Source organism: Tasmannia lanceolata, unplaced genomic scaffold (genome assembly GCF_043159265.1).
Source record: "Tasmannia lanceolata isolate RefF3 unplaced genomic scaffold, GAP_Taslan_0.1 ptg000011l, whole genome shotgun sequence".
In the NCBI taxonomy this organism is placed as follows: Eukaryota; Viridiplantae; Streptophyta; class Magnoliopsida; order Canellales; family Winteraceae; genus Tasmannia; species Tasmannia lanceolata.
Genome location: NW_027518688.1, coordinates 25,440,343 through 25,464,711, shown reverse-complemented (window position 1 = coordinate 25,464,711; position 24,369 = coordinate 25,440,343). Strand labels below are relative to the sequence as shown.

The 24,369-nt window shown below is 37.8% G+C and overlaps 1 protein-coding gene across 2 annotated transcripts; it reads right to left on the bottom strand.

The window, feature by feature from the left end:
• Positions 1-1,051: 1,051 nt before the first annotated feature.
• Positions 1,052-20,298, bottom strand: LOC143886780 (uncharacterized). 2 transcript variants are annotated; one of them, XM_077390896.1, is made up of 14 exons: positions 20,164-20,298; positions 18,881-19,165; positions 18,281-18,584; positions 17,599-17,706; positions 16,335-16,453; positions 9,345-9,962; positions 7,741-9,009; positions 7,291-7,615; positions 6,443-6,698; positions 5,925-6,141; positions 3,806-4,155; positions 3,271-3,327; positions 2,200-2,300; positions 1,052-1,308 (listed from the first exon to the last, which is right to left on the bottom strand). In XM_077390896.1, the coding sequence occupies exons 2-13, from the start codon at positions 19,016-19,018 to the stop codon at positions 2,204-2,206; spliced, it is 3,858 nt and encodes a 1,285-aa protein (XP_077247011.1). In that variant the 5' UTR covers positions 19,019-19,165; positions 20,164-20,298; the 3' UTR covers positions 1,052-1,308; positions 2,200-2,203. The 2 variants fall into 2 exon arrangements, with proteins under 2 accessions (XP_077247011.1, XP_077247012.1); XM_077390897.1 differs by having other exon boundaries at positions 17,605-17,706.
• Positions 20,299-24,369: the final 4,071 nt, after the last annotated feature.

Genomic DNA, 24,369 nt, shown 5'->3' with positions numbered 1-24,369 from the left:
CGAATAGGGGTGCAAGTTTGGCCCTGTCATCCCTTACCCGTCCTGACTCGCCCTGAGCCCGAACAGGGTTAGGCTTGGATTTTCCAACCCTGAAGGTGGGTCAGGGTTCATTTTTTTAGACCCTGACTCAGGTCGGGTTGGGTTCTGGGTTAATGCCTCGGGTACCCTGACCCGGCCAGACCCTTAGTTTTCTATTATAGAATTGAACCATCTGTGCATGTTTCTTTTGCTAATGTTTTCTATTATCTTGGATTGATGCTTCATATTGTCATATTTTGTTGCCCTTTCTCTGTTTATTGATCATTTTGTTCTATATGATAAGTGGTTGCTTCATTTTTGGCACTCTTAACAGGTATTTGCACTAGGGACAATTAGGGCCGGCCCTGCCCAATCAGGCCGGGCCAGGGCCACCACTGAGCCCTGTAGGGCGGGCAATGGGTTGAGGTTTTTCGGCCTTGACTCAGGGTCAGGGCGGGTCAGGGCCGAGATAATGGGATCCAGGGTTGGGCTAAGGTTTTGAACAACCAGACCCTGCTGCAGCCCTACTACCCAAATGTGTTTTTCTATTGAAAGTTGGTGGGTCCAACGCTTTCCATCAAAGAGAGAGATATAGAGATTTGAATGGTAAAGAGTTTTATAAATAAAAAAAAAGGGAAAATTACATTTACACCCACTCTAGTTTCTGACACATCCACTTCTACTCCTATAGTTTAAAACGTGACAACTACACCCCTGTAGTTTCAATTTGTATAAGGTAGGCCCTCTCAGTTGATGGTTCGTCCACAGATTGAAGGGTTAGGATGATCTGATGGAGCTGATTTTTTGGGCACACCCTATCTATGTCAGGGCCCATCAAATGAACGCTTTGGAAAATCCAAACAATGTTAGCCCATACCCGAATCCAAACACTACCAAAAACACAGTGGGCCCACAAACCTTTTTCTGAAAATTCCTGCAATCCAAAAAGGGCCTATATAACTACTCTATACTTGAGAGGCCACGTTAATTAAAAAAGAAAAAAAAAACCTTTCTAATATTCTGATCTCTACTAGAACACTAACAATTCAGACCCAAATATCACACTGAAAGAAGTTAAAATCATTACAAAAAATGCCAATCTCTCTTTCTAACCAAACCTCGTATTTGCATAACAAGTGAAACACTAGTCACTTTAACAGAACCTTCAGAAACCTCCAAGTGTCTTACAGATTGCAATTCACTTGGGAGAGGTAGATTGCAGAGACTAGAAGACTTGTTTCCTACCTTGCTCATTCAAAACCAGAGCCACCACCTCCATTTTCTTGCAACCTGGAAACCAACTTGCATAATTCAATAACCCAAAACATCGACGTATCGGTAAGCAAACAGAAAGTGAGACTATCACAAAAAAGAAGAAGAAGTAGTATCAGGGTCATGATCTCCAAGCCCTACAACAAAGGCCAGCAGGTATAAGAGAGAAACTATGAAGCATGCAAGATACATGTGTGATGTGTGCACATGCACTGAGACCTCATTCTACTGGAACAAACTTGCGAGGATAATTCACAATTAAAACAATGAGAGAGAAACTAGAGCCCTGCTTGTTTTAAGATTATGAAAAACGATTGTGGGGGCAAAACTGATTATTGGACTCAAATATAAACAGAATTTTGAGTACAATAATTGGTTTGGCACTCACAGTTGGTTGTCATAATCTTAAATGAACAGGGCCTAGAGAAATCTAGTATTGGAATTTATGTTGTTGGTGCCCGAAATAATCCAAGTAAAGAGAAGAAAAGTAGCAAACAAACATCAACACAAGCACCAAAATCTTAGCTATCTTGATGGATGCCCCAAAAGAAAAGAAAATGAACACCACCGAACACAAGCACAAATTGCAAATAACTACCGCTACTCGTTGCTTGCATTGCCAACAATTTGTAAAGAGAAGAAACGTAGCAAACAAACATCAACACAAGCACCAAAAACTTAGCTATCTTGATGGATGCCAAAAGAAAAGAAAATGAACACCACCGAACACAAGCACAAATTGCAAATAACTACCGCTACTCCTTGCTTGCATTGCCAACAATTTGTATCAAACCAATGATTTTTCTTCACTCTTCTTTCTGACTTTGAATTACTGTTATTCAGAGACTAAGTGGCATGATGACTCTGTATGCTTTCACTATAAGAAAGAAGTACAAAATAACAACTTACTAGATTAATTGGCAGATGCATCGGGTTCTTTTCCTAGACCAAGCAAAGCTAAACGGCCTGACAGATCTTCCCCCGTCTCGGTTATGCAGTGGTTCTGATCCCTGAAAAATAATAGCCGAACAAGTAAATGGGACATTCAGAAAGGCATGAAAAATGCAACATTTACATGCATCTTAAACAATGACAGCAGCAATCAAGAAAAAGAGTTAAAATTTATGTTACATTTACTTGGAGGTATTCATCTAAGCAGCCACATACTATACTGACATGTAGGATTCTGTTTCTCAACATATTCAGGTAGGACACATGTAGATTTCTTTTATAAGTTTTTTTTATAAGTAGTGAATGTAAATTACGCTTTACCATATGTCCAACCCATCCTAATCGTAAATATCATATATGAAAATTGAACATTAGATTTATAATAACACATTCAAGTGTACAGTATACAACCCTGTTATTATGTAAGAATATTAAGCTTCTAAAATTGATAAAAAAAATATTCTGTGGAATCCACAAATCCTAATTATCAGGGTTTCCTGTTTGGGTCTCCGTACCCATGTCAGATTCCAACACTTCTATAGATGAAACACAGATGTTATATGATATCTAACATGACCAACAATATAACTAGAGAAAAGAAGTCTGGGATTTATTTTCTTCAACGTGTTAATGAAAGTTTGACATCAGAAAACCGACAAACAAAAAAAAACCGACAAACAAAAAAAAACCATCAATTATATTAAAAACCATGAATTATATTAACGAACTAAAAAAAAAAAAAAAAACGGAGAGTAATCAATATGATCCTAATAACCTTTGACAAAAACCGACATGATAATTCCATACTATTCCAGTATAAGTCGAAATTTAAAGTGGCACCTTTGTCATACAAGGCTAGACCATCAACTTTGTGGTGAGGATTTGAAAAGCAAAAACAATCAATTATATTAAGTATAAAAAAATACAAAACGGAGAGTAATCAATATGATCCGAATAACCTTTGACAAAAACCGACATGATAAATCCATATTAGTCCACCACAAGTCAAAATTTAAAGTAAGAACTCACCTGTCAGGCTGCACATCATCTGGACCGGTTTCCCAGCTCATTGGAACCTCCAAGTTCCTATTACAAGAATATCACTCATAGAAGAGATTATTAGGATGACAAAATGTTTGAACCTATACAAACTCAATTCATGCGCATCAACATTTATGAATAAGTACATTCACAAACTGGAATCAGAAGTTCCAAGAGGTTTCAGATGCGATCATATAAAGTTACTAAAGTAACTAAGAGATTGATGTAAGATTGTTTCTTAGTTTTAGTCCTTTTTTATACTTGAGACAGAGAGTGCCAACTCAATTTTTCTAGGGCAAGGCTCTGTTCATCCCAAGATTAACCATGGCCACATAAAGTAAACTAAGAGAAAAACTGGCTTTACAGAGATGAAAAACGCTCACATATAGTCCTTAATATCTTAATTTCCATTTGTTTAATGTTTATATTTTTAATGTTGAACAAAGATATTCGAATGCAGATAATAAACAGAAAAGCTGAGTCCAATAGCGATAATTCAGAAAAAGAAGAGTATTGTGCATACCTCTCAAAGCATTTTGATTTGCAGCGTGATATATACTCTTTGGTATACGCTGCAAAGACGTTGTTCATATGCTTGGCCAGTTTTACTACCTCTCCCAAGGGTAAAATAGCCCAAAACTTCAAAACTTGGATGTAGTTTGAATGCTGTAGAATTTCAACTGACCAAAGAAGATAGTGCCCACAGACATTGCACTGTTTCAAAAGCTGGTAGGAAATTCCATACATGAAGTCAAGGTTTAATTTCTCAGGACGCCATCCATCAGAAAGCTTCATTAATAACCTAATCACTTCCCTACGAGGATATCTCTTAAGTCTTGCAAATGACTTCCTAAAGTCATCAGTAAAAAGAACCTGCGGACAATTGAACAGAGAGTAACTATTACATAACCTGTGGACAATTGAAAAGAGAGTAACTATTACAGCTAGTTTTAAGGAAACTGAATAAAGCGTGACTACTAGATTGTACATAAAAGTCCACAAAAAGCATCTAACCAAATTTCTATCAAATAGTTTGCAGAAATACTGTATGGAAGAGAATATTGTCACATCCACAAATGTATATCAGAAGATAACAGTCCAAACAAGAACCAATAGAGCACTTGTCAAAAGAAAAATGAGAAAACCAAGAGAATTGTTACAAACTTGACTTTTAATGACTCTTTATTTTCCATTTGTCATTCTCACAAGGGCATCCATGTCCCTTTTCCTTTAAATTCATGCCTGTACATTATTCGAATTTCAAATTCGTCACATACGCGAAACGGCCAATTACTCCAAAAGCTTAAGCCATTGGATAAGGCCTACGTAATCTTTTATACTCTAACACTCCCCCCTCATGTGTGGCCCCTCTTTTTTAGGCTTGCCTACATGTGGCACATGTGGCCCTTCTTTTGGGTTGGCCATTCCATGTGGATTTTTAATATTGAGGAGGTTTGAACCCAGGACATTTGCTCTGACACCATGTGAAATAACCAATTACTCCAAAAGCTTAAGCCGTTGGAGAAGGATTATTTAATCTTTTATACTTTAACAACATGGTATCGAAGTCCCAACTAGAATTTCAAAATTTTGTAGGATTAATGCATCTACACAAACACTTATCAAACAAATAAAGGATTCTAGGAGAAAATTCCTTCGACTAGTGCATCTCTGTTCGCAACAGTTCCACATGTCGACAAAGATGATGGCATCATTATAAAGGGCTGAGCTACAAGATTCTGCTAGTACTGACGTTACTAAGTTTGAGGTGATATTTTAAAGAATCCTAGTGAAGGTTAGCAAAGTTTCTGAGGCCTATAGGGGTTACAATTTATCATTCAAACCATTTTTCTTTTCAATGATTATTTTGAAAGATCCGAAAGTTATTTCCTCCCAAGGTTGACCTGGATGACATCAATATTTAAGAAGAATATGAGTATTTTTCAGAGATCTTTTGTAGTTGATTGGAACGGGAAGGGAATTCCCCAACACTTGGATTGAGGCAATGCATACAACCAGAGTATGGCTTCTATTGCTCAAAATTGAATTTTCAAAAGAGTGTGCACCATTTGAAAGTGCTGGAAGTTTGATAAGTCATCTCTGCATGTTGTTAAGAGGAAGACCAAGGTGCTTTATCAAAAACTTAAACTGCAGTTCCCAAGAGAACCATGTCAAAAGTACAGATTGGATGTGATATGGCTCATTATTGATGCCTAATGATATGCTCTTTAGATATACACATGGATTAAACAATATAAACTGGAAAAGAAATAAACTAAATTTCTGAAGTTAATAACCATGAGAACCATCAGTTTCCAATTGTCTCCTAAACAATTAACACAATAAAAGCTAGTTGATAGTGAATTCGGATAATACATAGAAATCTACTTGAGGTGGCATTTTTCAACTATGCCAAAAGCTAGAAAAAACAGATATACGTTACAGTTTTACACAAAAGAAAGTGATTTATGTCCAAACACAGGCATCATGGGCATGATGCGACAAGTTCAAAATAAGTGAATCCGACAAGAGAAGTGGTTTTGACAACTAACACCTTGTGAAAAAAGAGGTTACGGGACTTGCTATATGGATGATACAGAAGTACAAGAGGGCAGAAACGATAGGATAAAAATACAGCATACCTTCCACCTTGCCCTGCAGAACAATAGGGAATCCATATGAAGCAAACCATCAAATTGGTCAAGCTCAATTAATGCCGGAATGATTGCTTCAACCAAACTACTGTCCTCATTAGCATTAAAGAAGCACTCACGGTCCTTCGCATCAAGGACTACTTTCGTCCATATAGAACCACTATTAATTAGAGTTGGCCCATTCCCCAAAATCCAAAGGCAGTGCCTACAAGTTATAATAGAAGGACAACATTTAATGAAAGAGACTGGAACATGATCCAAGGAATAATAAAGAGGGATTTGCCAGCCACCTTCGCAGAAAGCCATTTCGCGCCCCTCCTTTGCATGTAGCCACATCAATGAATAAGACAAAATCTGCCAAAAAATCAGCATAGGTCTTCACATGCAAAGGAGAGGGCGTGAAATGGTTTTCCGCAAGGGTGCCAAGCGAACCCTAATAAAGAATGTCCGGACAATGAGCTACTAATAGCATGAATGGGTCCTCCTATGGAAGCAATGGAATTTACCTCGCCCTTGTTAAAGCCACATTTGTTCTTTGAGTATCGGTAAGGAAGCCCACTGAACCATTACCATTTGACCTAACAGTAGAAATTATTATAACATCATCCTCACCACCTTGAAACTCATCAACCGACCTGACCCGAACATCGAAGTCAGTAATCATCTCATATTTGTTTCCAAGTTCCTCTTTGATTGCAACAACCTGAGCTTTGTAGGGGGATATGACACCAACACTGAGTCTTTGCTTGAGAGTAACGGATGCTGTGAAAGTCAAGTCAAATACAAATCTTATATAAACTCTAATTCAAGACATTAAAGTGAAAAATCATCCTAAAGAATACCAAGAAGAAACTTTGTATGGGTACATGCATAACCATTTGTCATTTTTTGGATGACAGCAAACAAATATATTATGTCTTAAGAATCAATTGTTTACTTTGCATTTCCTTGGCACACCATTGGAGCTATAAACCTTTTAAAGTACAAATGAACTTCATATTGACATAAAGACTGCTACCAGCTCACAGATTACATAGGCGCAACTAGACGGTCCAGACCTAATGGAAAAGAGGATCCAGAAGAAATAGCTACAAGATAGCTATTACAATAATTGGAATAACATGTTCATCCAATCAAAAGATAACATCAATAATATACTCTAGAGAAGACAGCGGTGTTACAAAGGGAAAAATATTTAACATTTGCTTAAAACAAATGCAACACCGTTCTTTAAAAATGTCATACAGAAAATAGCCATAACACAGCTGAAACTGCATATCATTGAAACAATCATGAAACATTCCTACCAAAAAACTATGGCTGAAAATATTCAATCTATAGATAATGCACATACCATTGTAAAGGTTTCTCACAATCTGTGAAAGTATAGCTATCTCCACAATATTTTTCTTGCTATGGCCAAGACCAAATGTCTCCCTTCCAAAAGGAACATTAATAAAGGAATAAGTGCCATACATAGGTCCTAGAAGATAATGCCTTTCATAGCCTTTACATTTCACATTTGGACCATCTGAAATCTTGTTGCTGTAGAACATGGTATTCGGGAAAGAACTTATGGAAGGATGCATTCTATACTGCACATCAAGCAGGTGCTTCTTATGGCCTAGTGAAACCAACCTTTGAAAGAGACTTCTTCCAAATCCAGATTTCTCAGAAACCTGAAAAACGGTAAAATCTCAAATATAAATGTGTCTGACCCTAGCTTCTACCCAACAAATAGTAGTAGAATTACATGAACCATTATAAATTTATAATGCCTAGTAACAGTGCTGTAAACACAAACCTTGCTTTTAACCATTGCAGACAACTGACATTCATCACCTATGAGTATAGCATGCCGTATACCCAAAAGCTGTAGGGGAATCAATGATTCACATTCTTTTAGTTGAGCAGCTTCATCAATAAGCAACAGCTCAAATGGTTTCATCTTTGGTGAATGTAACTTAAACGAACTAGAGGCTGTGCAGAAAATAAGTATAGCCCCTTCTAAGCAAAATTCTCGGATCAAATGTTTCTCGACAAAATGAGGAATTTCAAGAGATCCTTGGAGATCTCTCAGGACGCGAAGGCACTCATTTCTGCTCTTACACATTAGAGACGACTTAGATCCAGTAATCGCTCCATGCCTAAAAAAATCCGCAGATTGAGAAGTGGCTTCATCTACTTTGGAATGTATCAAGCATTCCTCCAGAACTTTGTCAGATAAAGTATTCTCACAGAAGCAATTCTCAAACGATTCAAGCGAATTGAGAACCTTAATCATCTTTTGGAAGTTCTTTATTGAAAGGGAAGCCGTAGGTAGGTGAGTGCACAAGGTTCTAGAAAAAATTTTCAGTGCCTTTACAATGATTCTGAACCGACTTCTGAAAAATTGACGAAAAGTCAATCTATCCTTACATGGCTCATCCTTCTCTTTTTTTATATTTTCTGAATATATGTTGTATCGAGGAACACACTTTTCCGGAAAATTTGTCACTGTCAATATATCCTTGCATGGCTCATCCTCCACCTTTTCAATATTTTTCAAATATATATGGTATTGAGGAACACAGTTTTCAAGAAAATTTATCACTGATTCCAGCTGTTGCTTCCACCCAGAAAGTGGTGCAAAGCACTCTGAAAGGCTATCGACACGGTGATTGAGAAACACATCCTGAATATTTTCGTCATTGTTCATATGAACCTTGTTTCCAAATAACACTACATCTCCCAATGAGCAACAATCCTGATGACATGACTCTTTCACCAGTGACAAAACACGCTTGGCGACTTCTTTAATTGCAACGTTCGTTGGTGCACATGTGAGGGTTCTGCATTTCATTGCTAGCAGTGCCCTCAGGCATGTCCCAACTGTTTTAGTTTTTCCGGTCCCTGGTGGCCCCCAGATAAGTTCAGTTGAGTATCTATGATTGCAATTCCTTGCTTTAAGACAACTTAGTACTGCACCACTTTGTGACTCATTTAGCATGAATGAGTCTAAATCAGTATGTACTGTTTCCTTCCAAATATTATCATCTAGTCCAGAAGAACAGATTTCACAACTTCTCCCAACCTGTCATATAAAGAATTTAACAGATTAATGATCGATGGTTCCTATAAAATAAAGTCAAGCTTCTAAGAGACATGAAAACACAATCTCTTAGATAGCTTCTACTTCTGCTTTTCATGACTGGAAAGATGAAAGACAGTTAACAATGTGAACATTTTCATTAATAAATCATGACTTGAATAACTTGAGCATGTTATGGTACGAATTTCTTTCAATTATTTTCTTTTTATTGGAAAGGAATTGCTATGTGCATCAAGACCACATATCAAATGAATGAAAAAAGATCATAACATATGCTAAAAATACCATAATGAAATAAGATGTTTGGGAATTCATACCGAGGAATCAGTGGACAAGACATTCTTAATGATATTCAAATTTCTATCGCCGCTCATCTTCATATCCAGAGCACTCCATATGCGATCATATGTTGTTATATTTATTAAATAAACAGCAAAAAGAGATTTCCGCGGGTCTTTCAAATCTCCAATGTACTTTGATACTCTGACTTGAATAACATAAACTGGGTCTTCTTCACCATGTTTATTCTCATTAGTCAAATCTTCCTGACCCTTAATAACTACAGCCATGACATGAGAGCTTCCAGTGAAATTCAAATCAGCAACGGTAGCAGGCCTTACATTTGACAGAGCAAATATATCTCCCTTTCTTGGTATGTATTTTTCCTTCCCACTGATATCGGGACCATCTCTGGTAGGTGCAACTTCAATTTCATAGAGTAACTCACCACTTGGCTTTGAGGACAAAATATCGCCTATAGGTGTATCAGAGCCTAACTCAAAACGTGGCCTCAAGGACAGAATTTTGCATGTAGGTGCATGAGAAAGACCGACCATATTTGAACACAAATCAAAGCGCGTCTCCTCAATCAATGGAAACACAAATGATCCTAAATAATGTTCTACAGATTGAAAAGTTTTGGGGATCTCTTTCACCTGAAGAAACATAAATTGATCAGTTCAGAAGGTCAACAAAGTTGATGAAATAATTTCTCAATCAATATGGTAGATTTCAAATGGAAAAAGGCAAATAGCAACAAACTTACTCAGCCATGGGGCGTTTTGTAGGTAGAAGTTGTAAAACTCCAATCTAGAAAGCCTTTTCAGCTTTTAGTTGACATAGAAATTGCATCCAAAGTACAAATGGTTTGCGAACAAAACTGACCCACAAATTGCATCCAAAATACAGTTGGGTTGCAAACCAAACTGACCCAGAAATCACAAGGAAAATGGAAATCCAAATTGCAATCAGGGTCCAATCTGGGCCTTTTTGAAATGCAAATGATATATAGGTACAACGATTTTTTATAATAGGCACGAACTCAAGTTGTCCGAAAAGTTTTAACCAGCTCTCGAAGGCTACTGCCAGCTTTTTGCGAATCGCAACAGCTAGTTAAGTATATAGGACAAGGTGCGTACACTCCTATTATCAATACATGGTTGTGCCCGTATTATTTCCCTTTTTATTTTGTTGTTTACATATAAACCACAATGTAAAAATGCAAAAACATATCAGATCAGATTTGGTAAGATCGGACCATTGGATCATTAGTGTGTTAGATTAGGCTACATGTTGGAATATGCAGCAGCCACAAAGTTGATATCGATAACATAAAGTAAAAGTGAAATAAAGCTGTGAAACTACCGGTAACTCCAAAAGCTTAAGCTATTGAAGAAAGGCATTGTTTAATCTTTTATACTTTAACACTCCCCCTCACGTGTGGCCCCTCTTTCTAGGGTTGGCCTACACACGTGGCACACGTGGCCACTCTTTTGGATTTGGCCACTGCAAGTGGAGTTTTGCTATCCGGGAGGTTTGAACCCAGACATTTGCTCTGATACCATCTGAAACTACCAGTAACTCCAAAAGCTTAAGCTGTTGGAGAAAGGTGTTGTTTAATCTTTTATACTAACAAAAGCCAAAGACAAGAACAAAAAGGTCTATGTGGTTCGGCAGTGTGAGTGTGCTTACATCCACAGGGCAGAAACCGAGACTTCTTCACTAGAGAGAAGTTACAAAGTACACAATCGCCCTCTCAAACAGTAAGCAACCCTCACACAACCCTTTACAACAGAAGAACGCACCCCTTACTAGAGAACATGTTCTCTCTTCTCACAAAGAGTCACAGTCACTTTCTCTATTCACAAGGTACAAGGCCTAAGCCAATTTATAGAGAAATTTTGTTGTAGGTTTTTCAAACCATAAAGGAACTATGACTCACATCCTAATTGTGGCCCACTACTACGGTTTGGATAACTGTAACAAGGAGAAAGGGATATCGGGGAGTTGGTTTCCAAAAAGGAAACCACATCCTTTTGTGATGTACTCAACATTCTCCCACTTGAAGAGTAGTTTCTTCTGCAGAGCATAAAATTCTCTCACTGAATCGCTGCCCTATGTCATCATTCATCAAGTAACAACAAGCCCGATAGAAGTCCTGCACCATACAAACTTCTCTCTTACGACGAACGTCATCAACATATCAGCAACATTGTCGTTGGTGTGTGAGACCTTTCTCTCTTCAACAATGTTACATACAAAGTGATTCTGAAGTTCTTGATCCGAGCATGAAAAGCAGGATTTCTTGTCAAATGCAATGCTCTCTGACTGTCACAATGAATTACCATCTTCTTTAGGTTGACCTTAAGATCTCCAAGAAACCTCCTCAGTCGTATAGCTTCTTTAGATGCATATGTAGCTGCCATATAATCTGCTTCTATTGTACACAAAGCCACCACAAAAAGCAAACTCGACATCCAATCAATTGAGTCATTGGCTAAAGAAAACATGTAACTAGTGGTCGACCTTCTTTTGTCACGGTCCCCTACATAATCAGCATCCACATAACCGACCAAATCCAAACTTTGGCCATTGTAGCAAATAAAGTCCTCAGAAGTACCCTTTAAGTAGCGAAGGATCCTCATCACAGCAGTCCAATGATCTCACCTCAGATTTGTCATATACTTTAAGTAGCGAAGGATCCCATGTATCAGAATGAATCAAATCTAGCACATTTATAGGTAGAGATGGGAAAACTAGCTTCGTGATGCTTATCAGGCAAACAAATCTCACAAAAATTTAAACATGTAGATTTTAAACCAACAAGTAAATTACGATCAAGGAGTACCTTTATTCCACGCTCGCTCATGTTACCCAAAAGACTGTGCCATATCATAAAAGACTCAGCCACAACATTTGCATTGATAGCATCAACAATCACGGTATCCCCAATCAACCGGTATAAACTTCCTTGTAGCTCTCTATTTGCAACAAAGAGTTCTCCTTTCACAATCTTCAATTGACCATTTTCTCTAGAAAATTTGTACCCCTCTGTATCAATTTTCCCAATGAAAGTAAATTTTCCCATAGCCCCGGTACATATCTCACATCGGAAAAGGTACACGTAGTGTCAACAAATATAATAATCCTAACATCTCCTACTCCTACTATTTTACATGTGTTATTGTTAAAGTATAAAAGATAAATAACGCCTTTCTCCAACAGCTTAAGCTTTTGCAGAAGTTGGTTAGTTAATATGGTATCAGAGCCAAAGGTCTCGAGTTCAAACCTCCCGGATAGCGAAAATCCACACGCAATGGTCAGCCCAAAGTGGGACCACATGTGACACGTGTTTGCCAAGTGGGCCACACGTGCTAGGGAGTGTTAAAGTATAAAAGATAAATAATGCCTTTTCTCCAATAGCTTAAGCTTTTGGAGAAGTTGGTAAGTTAACATGGTATCAGAGCCAAAGGTCTCGAGTTCAAACCTCCCGGATAGCGAAAATCCACATGCAATGTTCAGCCTAAAGTTGGACCACATGTGCCACATGTTTGCCAAGTGGGCCACATGTGCTAGGGAGTGTTAAAGTATAAAAGATAAATAACGCCTTTCTCCAACAGCTTAAGCTACCTCCCGATAGTAAAAATCCACATGCGTTGGTCGGCCCAAAGTAGGACCACATGTGCTACGTGTTTGCAAAGTGGGTCACACGTGCGGGGGAGTGTTAAAGTATAAAAGATAAAAAATGCCTTTCTCCAACAGCTTAAGCTTTTGGAGAAGTTGGTTAGTTAACAGTTATTATCACCCATGTAAACAGTTCCCCATCACATGACCTATAGGTATAAAACCACTACCTGAATGGTGTCATATAGAATGAAGCATTAGAATCCAGAATCCACTTAGAGTAGCAAATATCACGTGAAAGAACAGACAACACCTTACCATTTTCATACAAAGCACCTTCATTGGCTAAATTTTCATACAAAGCACCTTCTCCAAAAGCTTAAGCTGTTGGAGAAAGGCGTTATTTATCTTTTGTACTTTAACAATCTCATCTCGGCATCCCATGTTTTTTTTTTCCTTTTACCCGAGCCACGCTCAAACTGGCCTCTACGATTACAAACCTTCTCATCTTCTCCAACAATGGAGATCATCCATAACATCAGAACAGTTCCACAGAAAATAACTAAAACATAACAGATACTTATCAATTAGGTCTTGTTGCCACAACATCAATCCTCTTTAAGAGTGTTCGATTTCGTCGAGTATTTCCACAACAGGAGAGACTGAGCTTGTTTTCATGGCCTAGAAGAAACAACTCAAATCCTTCTTTGCCATTTCATCTCGGCCTCCCATGTTTTTTTTTCCCTTCTACTCCGAACCCTGCTCTAGCTTGATTCTACTACAACAAAGCTTCATCCATGAGCTCTCATCTTCTCCAACAATGGCGATCATTCATGGTATTAGAACAGTCGTCCATTTTGTCTAACCGACACTGTTTATTTTATCATTTTTTCTGGTTCTTGGCCCTCTTCAAGCCCAAGACTCAACCCCTGAACCCTACACCCCAACTGGAATCACTATTCATATCTCGAATGTCCCTTCGAAGCATACACTTTGCTCAAAAAATACATAGGCTACGTTTTAGATGGGTCCCACTTAGGATAGAATAATTATCCGTTTGGTTGATTCTTGGGACTTTTATGGAATTTCTGCAGGAAACCCACGGTTGGTTGGTGGGCCCAAAATAATGCTAGGAACCTAAATAACCCCGCACGAAAACCCAGGAAGGAAAAAAAAACTCCAATGAGCCAAAATAATCCCAAGAACCAACAATAAACTTGCAAAGGAATGATTTTCTTCCCAACAGCCAACAGTTCAAGCAACCAAACAAAGTTCCTACCATAGTCTCGTCAACCAAACATGGGTTATTTTACCGGGATACTTGCAGGGAGTTTTTTTTCCCACCAAAAAATTCTCGCAAAACAAAAGGGAGGTTGCTAGCCAATTTCGCAGAAAGCCATTTAAGGGCTGGCTTTTGCACGTGGGAACAAACACCTGATGAATTAAATGAATAGGACAAAATCTGCCAAAAAGTCGGCCTTTGTGTATGTTCTATCATGACAAAGCCAGCGGCAAAACAGCAAGCCCCTCCTCTCGTCATACATAGTCCCCCGGAGTCGTTTCTCTTTTGATGCCGACACCTTTCTTCTCCCGTGGGCAAATTGTTCACAGCCTGTCTTACATTGCACACATCAAATTGCTCTCCCTTGTTTTGATAATGGCACTCTTTTGTCGATGATTAATTGGGGAGAAAACATTTAGGGTCGATTTTGTTGCACAATTTCTAGGGTTCACTAGGTATTTTGGTTGGTTTTGGGATACCGCGTCATCAACTAGTGGTGTTTGGTTGCACGTTTTTATTCAAACTACTAGGAGACTAGAACCCCCCCCCCCCCCCCCCCCCCCCAACTACTTGAAAATAGAAGATGTTTTCTAGTAGAGTCTGTAGAACCTAGGAGCATGGTATTCTATATCAACACGCCATGATCACAAACATAATAAAACAATGTAACAAATTAATATAAAGAATCCAACCATGCAAATTACTAGAATACAAAAGAAATATTGAAAACTTATCTCGGTCGGTCATGGCGGTGATTGACCATGCTGGGTCTTTTACTGCCTCTCTGGCATGCCTGATCTCTGGTGGGGGAGATCTCCTTTTGTTGCGTTAGAAGGTAGTAGAGACCTAGCCATATTTATAGAAAAGGCCTCTCCTAAAGTTCCACCCACAATAGAACTATATTTAGCTTAATCTATCCAGACTTAAGTCACTTAACTATAGTTGAATTAGGCTACGCACTAGCCATCTATGTCTCAATGGGGGTGAGATGCACAGATTACCATTACGCCCTTCACTGATCACTATGGTCAAAGGGTAATTCCAGCCATTTCACACTTAACATCATTCTTCAATCCAGACCGTCAATCTTAGATCATGATTGCCCACAAGAGATCTTATAAACATGGTTTTAAATTTCGACCGACCGACACCGAAATCAATCAAAACCGAAACGGTCATTTATTTCGACCGAAATTTGACCCAAAAAATCTGTTTTTTTAACATTAATTTAATATTTAACCGAAATTTCGACCGAAATTTAATATTGAATAAAATATTAAATTTGGGTTTTGTACCAGATTTCGATCGAAATTTCTGGGTCCCAAACCGGTACCGAAACCGAAATTTTAAACCTTGCTTATAAAGTCTTGGGATTTGACACAATTCTTTCTCTCTATATATTAGTACTTACACCCTTGCTATCCACTTATTTTTGTAATGATGGTATACACATCAAGAAACAATTTTAGTTGACAACCAAACAACACTTACCACCACTCTAAGAGGAGACTATTTTTTTTCTTTTTCTTGGTCTTCTATCTCGCAACTTTCACTTCTTGAGCCAACCCCGGCGGAGACTACTTCACTGTTATTACATTCGTTGACTGCTTAATTCACCTACTCTGTAAGACAACTACGCTCACCCAAAATTGCCCTTAGGGATTGAGCCTGTAGCTCAATGGTCAAGGTTTTGTTCCTTGTCAGAGGTTCAATCCCAGCTTACCTACCAAAAAATGAAGTTGAAAAGACTGCCTTAAGACTCTTTCCCAACACACTTTTGGGCCCCACCTGTCTCTTATGGGTATAATGGGATCTATTGAATCTCATTTTACCAAAAAGATCAAAAAAGAGGGATGCTAAACTCACAGGCGCCCTTTCAAATTTGAGATGAAATGGCGCTCCCATTGGGTGAAAATCACATGGTGCATTAATAGCAGGTAAACGTCAAAGAGTAATAAATGCACTTTGGTGACTTTCACCGAATGGGAGCGCCCTTTCATCTCAAATTTGCATGGGCGCCTGTGAGTTTAGAAGACAGTTCTTCGCATCAACAGTCTCCCTTTGTTTGTACAGAGAACTAGAAAACATCTAACAAGAGAGTGGAAAAAAAAGGAGAGCTGACCTTTTCTTTATAAAGGCAGTCATTGAATATATCTTTGATAGACCATGAAAACACAACATCGACTAAATCTTTCTGCAACCCTTCCTTCTTCCTAGCAGTAGCCTTTTGTGTTCCCCCTTCTGCACCAAAAACTAAGTTTCAGAGCCTTTTTAATTGCAGCTTTTCTTGCTCTCTACAAGTAAACCATAAAGAAAGACAAAAAAATGCTTAGCAACTTCCTTTTATTTTGATAAATACAGCCCTTCTCTTTGTGCATGCAAACAATATGCCTTAGATACACGCCATAATTAGCTAGACATGCGAAGGTTAGAGAACTCAATCTTTAGCATCCATAGATCGGTGGCCATATTGCAAAATACACATCGTTAGATCAAACAACAGCATAAAACCAAAAATATAGTCACTTGGTTATCTATTTAGTCTTTAAGAAAAGGGAGATGATATTTTCACCCCTCCTGCATTACGCATGCGCCCCCTTAAAACCTTATTTGACGGGAACCGTGGGTAACTTTAACACTTTTTTATGTCAAATCACATTATAAGGGAGGCAAGCGTAATGCAGGGGGAGTGAAAATATCATCGCCCTTGAGAAAATTATGGGCATTTTATATTTTTGGGATTTGCTAGCGTCCATCGTAGGTGGTCTATTGCACCTCATGAATGAAGACAAAAGCTGCTGTAAAGTGAGCCTGTGTGGCTGGTCTGACATGCAACAGACCATCTGCAGCAAATCCCTTATATTTTATATAAACATTTATGAATTCATAAAAATTGAAAAGTATCATTTCAAAGAGTCCTTAAAAACAATCACATATTATAGTATATTTCCAATGAGATTGGTTTTAAAAGAAACCTAATGAAAAATATTGACTTAGACTCTTCTTCTTTTTTAATAAATCCTTTTACTTCTCATGTTTCTTAATGCACAATCATTATTCCTTCTTTTTAAGTATTAAATTGCAAAAAAAAAAAAAAAAAAACTCTATTTACGTGACTAAGAGTCGAGTAGATAGGTGTTTCCAAGTTACACATGCAATCTTTAAGATAAAAGTTTAAAAAGTAAACATAACATAACAAAAATAGGAAAATATTATCAGCACTACTGTATTTCGATGACCGCACTCCTCACTTTATTAATGGGCAAGTAATTAGCCTTTTGCTTTTTGGATGTGAAATATATCTCCCATGCATAGATATGTAGAGCTTTTTAAATGCTCTCACCACCAAAACCTTTTACTAGAGCAAGATTCAGATGAAATGTTACCAGCACCTTCTTTAGGAGCATCTTGAGCAGAGCCACCTCCTGTTGCGCTTTCTTCAGGCACATCTGGAGACCGACCACCACCTCCTCCCTTGCCTTCTTCCGGTGCATCTGCAGATGTTGAAGTATAAATGATTAAATAAGACGAACTCGAACAACTTAAGCCTTTGGAGTAATTGGTTGATTCACATGGTATTAGAGTGATTGCTGTGCCCTCACGGTAGGTCCTGCGTTGAAAACCCATTAACTCCTTGATATTAAGATTCCATGGTTGGATTGCCTCACGGCACGGCATGGTTTGAAATTTCGGTTTCAGAATGAGTTTCGGTTCGGCTGAAATTTTGAAATTTCGGCCGAAATCCAACGAAATCAATTAAATTTTTTTTTATATAGCACAAAATTTCAGCTCAAATTTTGGTAAATTACCGGATAATATTAAATAATGGATAAAATGCAGATTTTTTGGGATATTCATTAAATTTCAGTCGAAGTTTTACAGGACTTCGCCCAATTTCGATTTCGGTCTCAACCGAAGCCCGAAATTTCGGATTTCGGTCGAAATTTCAAACCATGCCCAAAAGTGGGGTCACACATGAACGGGAGTGTTGAGGTATAAATGATCAAATAACACCAACTTAAACAGCTTAAGCTTTTAGAGTAATTGGTTGTTTCACAGCAGACTCACCACCACCACCACATCCTGTGCCTTCTTCCGGTGCATATGCAGACGAGCCACCACCACATCCTGTGCCTTCTTCTGGTGCATCTCTAGACGTGTCACCTCCTCCTTCTGCACTCTTTTGAGCAGCACCGTCTCTCGTCGTTCCTTCTTCAGGTGCATCTCGGGAGGCCCCACCACTTCTTGGACTTCCTTCTGGTGGATCTTTAGCAGCAGCAGCACCTCTTCCCCTTCTTTCTTCCTTTTGATCATAGATTTTTCTTTGGTCCGGATCATTAAGAACTTCATAAGCTTCATGCAACTTCTTGAACTGACCCAAAATCAACAGATAGAACAGTGAATGACAAAATATTGAAAGTAAAATCACTGCTATTTTGGGTTGTGGGTCGATACATTGTAGTCCCATCGACTGCGTGTTCCTCACTGATGGATCTCAAACGTTGAATTCTGATCGAATCCCATTCATTTTTTTTTCTTCCGAAAAGCTCGACCCAAGTAGACCCATAGTGTCATCAAGCAATATAAATATATGGATTACAAAACAGCAGTGACTTTACAAGAGCTAAAGAAAGAAACACAAAGACGGGAAACATGGAAATAGCAAACCTGCTCAGGGTCTCCACCCTTATCAGGATGATACTTTAGTGCAGCCTTTTTATACGCTACCCTCACTTCATCTTGGCTACAATCTTTATCAACACCAAGAATCTCATAGTAGCTTGAATTCGCAGCCTCACTTTCCATGATCGAAGCACTTCGATTTAAAAGACAACTTCTTTTATATGTGATCTTAATTGTGCACTACTAAAGTAGCTTTTCTTAAATCTCACTTCCTGTGTCTCTGTTGGCTTGTATCTATCTCTCTTTTGTCTCCTCAGAGAGAGAGAGAAGCTGTAAGAAATGCAAAGTTGGCGTTTTATGTGGACAAAATGAAGAGTGAGAAATGGAAAATTAAGAAAACTAGAATCAAGAAAGTCACGTACTATTGCCGAGGAATTTGGAAATCCAAGGGACGATTTCTCTACTCGATGAGATTCTACTTCAAAGTAAAGTACTTAATTTCAGGACGTTTCACTTTCTAGTTGAGGTGACTGGGATTTACCATATAGTATTTAACAGCTATTATTAAAATGAAAGGGTGTAGATATCATTTCCCATAGCAAATTGCATTTTGGAGAAAGAGGAAGGGCAGCAAACTAATGCGGTGGATGACCTATAAATTGAAACTCAATAGAATAGAGAAAATCAGATAGGAGCATGGTTTTAAATTTCGACCTAAATCCGAAATTTTCGGATTCGGTGGAGACCGAAACCGAAATTTCCCAAAATTCCGTATTTTGGCCTTTACAAAATTTCGGCCCAAATTTCGGAATTTCAGTCCGAAATTTTGAGAAATTTAATTTAATTTTTTTTTTTTAAATACGTTACAAAATTTCGGTTTATGGGAAGTCCGAAACCGGTACCGAAATCGAAATTTTAAACCATGGATAGGAGACATAATATCAACGGTGGGCCCGCCTAAAATCAAATTTGTACACATTACTTTCAGCAATATGCCACTCGTAGACTAAAATGTAAATTTGTAAGAAAATTAGGAAATAGAAATTCAATCAGGAACCCATATAAGATAGCAATTTTTCTCAAAGACGTAGTCAATTAGTTTGCACATCTGCAAATTTGCTACCCAATTTATACCATTGATTCCCAAAATGCCCCCACACAATAAAAATGCAATCTTCATTAAATAATCTAAAAAATAGAAATAGGTTCTCAAACAAGCCAAACCCACAACAGCAGCATGCAATATTTCTTCTAGTATGGAAAAAATCCAAACGAGAGAGAGAGAGAGAGTAGGAGGAGAAGAAGAAGAAGAATTAAAGCTGAAATACCTGTGCACTTATTTCAGCAAAGTTTCTTTATTGATTATATCGCTTTTTCCTGCATCAAAACCATGTTTCAGAGAGTACTATTGTTTTCCCTTTCACTTACACTCCTTATAAAAAGAGATTGCGTTGCACCTAAGTAAGAAGAATCACACTCTGAAACTTCACTTCTTTTTTTTTTTAAGAAGGTCTGAAACTTCACTTCTTAGTGTGCTTTAATTGAAAAAAGAGATTCAAAACCACTGTCTTTACCAAAAGAAAGCAACCCAAAAGGAAAATTCGTACAGAATACACACACACAAAAAAAAGGTAAAAGAAGCAACCCAGTCCGAGGTATATCGTTGGGTACGGATAGAAAATAAAATTTTATAAATATAATAGAAATACAAAGTAAAAAAAATTATATTTCGAATTTTTCAGACCCTGTTTCTTCACAACTTACCAAAGAAAAATAGAAAGAACTTGGCTGTATCTGAAAATGGTGAGATACTATCAGGGCTTTTGAATTCCTTTTGGGATGTTATAAATATACACGACTGTCACAGGAATTTGACTGGAAATAAAGTGATTTGGAGTCATGAAAGGCTAAATGATACCAAATGAGGATCTCTTATTGGTGAATGGAAACGACACAATTAGGCACATTGTCTTGGTGATCATGATCATTGATCTAATGGGACATTACAGAGCGACCAAGTGGGTCCAGATCTGACGAAGAACGTAGATTTCTTTCTCAAGATTGATCAAAGGTGTAAATTTATGGGCCATCGCATGCCATCGGAGGGTCTAGGTCCGATGGAGATTGGAGATCTCGATCTCTAGATTGAAGGGTGCAAAAATAAACAGCTTCAAGATACGTTAAAAGATATTTTTTGCATCATGCTCGATCAAACGACTGAAATCATCTGATGATAGTATGGAAAATGGTAATAGGCCAGAATTGAGATGACCAACAACATTTTCAGACCCAATCACCCTAAAAGCAGAAATGGGTCCATGCCGTATACCATAGTTTTTCCACGGTCTGTTCGGTTGCGCGGGATAGACTCGGTGAGTAGTGGAATAAGTAATCCACAAGGAGGAGACAAGCATTGGATTTGCGATGAGCTTCCCATCGGAGAATAGTGATAAGTAGTGTTTGGTTGTCAACCTCATAGAGTAGTGGTAACTGGTGAGGGATGCCATCGCCAATATAGAGAGAGTAAGAGAGAGAGAACAAAGAGACCATCATTCCCAAGAAATACAAGCAAAAAGCCCACTCTGAAACTTCACTACCTAGGGGTTTTAGTCGCACGGGATTTTAATGCGCGGACTTCTCCATATTGTCCATGACTCTTTGGGGACTTGGACTTTAATGTGCGGACACTTGTGACTTTGGAGACTCCGGCAGAGACTTTTTAGAGTCATGCGGACATTCAAATCACCCGTTAGTCATAAACAAATACATGAATTTGAAGTCCTAGAGTTTTATTAATCAATTTTTACTACTATTCAAAAAAAATAAAATCAATTTTTACTTTGATCTCACGGATTTGTGGGCCCTTCTAAAATATCTAAGTAATATTGTGCACTTGTGGGTCCTGCTAAAGTAGTCATTTCACTTTGGATAGGGCCAAAGCAAGACTTATCGAATGGACAGTCAGATCATTCCAAGGTGGGACGCACTGTACCTTTGTGGATGTGTCCTATACATTTGTTCAGTAGGAGGAATGAATGGCTAATTTAATTTGTAAAGTAACCTTAAAAAATAGAGAATTTAATCTCAAAAGAATTAAAAATAAATGAATGCCTAATTTTAGAGTAACAGAGCTCATATTTTATCAAACACCTATGATAAAGCTATTTTTCAACGAGTGCATATTTCTACCACCCATTTTTCAACGAGTGAAAAATAAAATTTTCTAGAAACAATGTTTTCCTCTAGAAAAGCTGGTTATAGCTATGTTCTTCAGCCTCAAGGTTTGCAAAATCAAATAAAATTCCATCGATCCAAGTAGATTTGCAAATTTCCTTGAAACAGGGATCTGTTCTATTTTGGAAAAAAAAATAAAAAAATTATGGAAAATAATATGTCCACACACTAGCTAGAAAATTTATTTCCATAAAAAAATAATTTAACCAAACACTAGAAAATTTATTTCCATAGTAAAAAAAAAAATCAATAAAAAAATTTCTTGCATCAAGAGTAAAGACCATTAGGTCTTATAAGGCATTATGAGGCTACCCACATCTTCTTGTTCCCATTAGAATGATCATCTTTGACGGGTAGGATCACCCAATCAAGGCCCTAGATCGTCCAATCAAGGTATCTCACAAACGGATCTGATCACGTGTAGCGGGCGAAAGCCGGGCCCAATTAGTGCCTTTTAGAAAGGAGTGTAATCCCTTTCTCTATAGCTTTTTTCCATAAACCCATCGCAAAATTTTGTGAATGATAGACCAGGCCTGGATCAATGGTGATGATAATAGACTCTACGGTCCGACATGGGACTTGTATATGCAATCAAGACCGTTGAACTTGTAGAATATCACTAGATGGCGTATAATCCTAGAATAGACGGGATGGATCAAGGACCTATGAATACAATCGTTCGATGAACGTGTTCTCAACGCCACACTTGGCCAGACTTGTGAGTCCCACCGTTTTGATATCATTTTACATAATGTTTCTAGTGAGCATAACATGAAGGTGAGTGACACCTCCACAATATTGAGGTGATCTGGACCCTTCATTTAGTGGGTACCGTACCCAATCTACTTAAAAAAAAAATTTCAATACAAGCAGATGGTTTAGGAATGGCTAAAGTCACATTGATTTGATACGAATTTGTACATGGTGTTTGCACATATTTTTCAAAAAAAAAAACTCATGGAGCTCATATGTTTGGATGATCCAAACCATACATTTGTTGGGCCCCCGACTTAAATAAGCCTTGCCCTGAAAACCATCTCCATAGTGGAGAACACAAATATGACCGGATGATCCTAACCCCTAGATCTATTACGCCCTGTTTAAAGTTTCACTAAACAGGGCGTAAATCTTGGGATTTATGTGGGTAAAGGTAGGAGACAAAAGAGGGGACAAGCATTAATTAGAGAAGGATATTATGATGAGTGGAGAGAGAGGGTAGAGAGAGAAAGAGAGAACACCCTTTTCAAGACAAGATTTTGCTGATGTCAGCAAGAAAAAACTGATGTGACCACTAAACCTTTACCCACATAAATCCTGGGAACAAAAAAAACCCAGCAACCAAACAGAGCACGGAGTCTGGAGCCAACACTCTTAACACCAAAAAAAGTGCAAAAAACAAAGAAACTTTTAGTCTTATCTTGTTGGAGATCATCAAATCAGAAAATTTAGTACCCAAATATGAACAAACTTTAGGATGAAAAACTGCTTCGCTAAAATGTATCAGAAATCTTGAAATTTATTAGAAATCAAGAGATCATAGAGGCTAAAAGCTCAAACGTTGGAGAATTGATCAATTGTCTCATCCTTGCTCAGGATAGACTTAAAAAATGAAGAGAACTAGTGTTGCAGCATGTTTGGTCTCATTGAACCTCAATGAAATGATACTTGGCACTTGGGAGGGCTGTAGTATTAGTGATGCTTGATGGAAGCTCTTTGATTTATGAAGCTATGTCTCCTATTTGCCAAACAAACACACAAAGGTCTAATGTATTATGCTGTTAGAAAATCGATAATGGCAGTAGCAAACAAAAATGTAACAATAATATTAAGAAGAAGAGAAATTATATAAACACTAATCACAAAAGAAAAAATTTGCAATAAAAGCAAATATGGGTGAATTTTATGAAAAATATAGCTTCATTCAACTAATAAGAATAATTTTACAGCAAAAACAAATATGGGGGGATTTTTATGAAAAAAAATAGCTCAATTCAACTCATACATCTAAATTCTAAAATAGTTGATAGAATTAAAAAAACAGAGAATGATAAAACAGAATAAATTAAGCATCCATTGGTAATCTAAATCACACAGACAATACCATTAGATCTTAAAAAAGGTAAGTGATATACCTGTCCTTTTTTTCACTTCGGACAGCCATGTATCTACGACTGCAGAGGGGCTGATTTACTTCAGTTGGGAAGGATTCAATGGCCTTGTTTGCCACGTACATTGGAGTTGGCTGTCCCAGGTCAAGAAAAAGTGTGGATTTATCATTTCCCTAAAAAAAACATGGTATC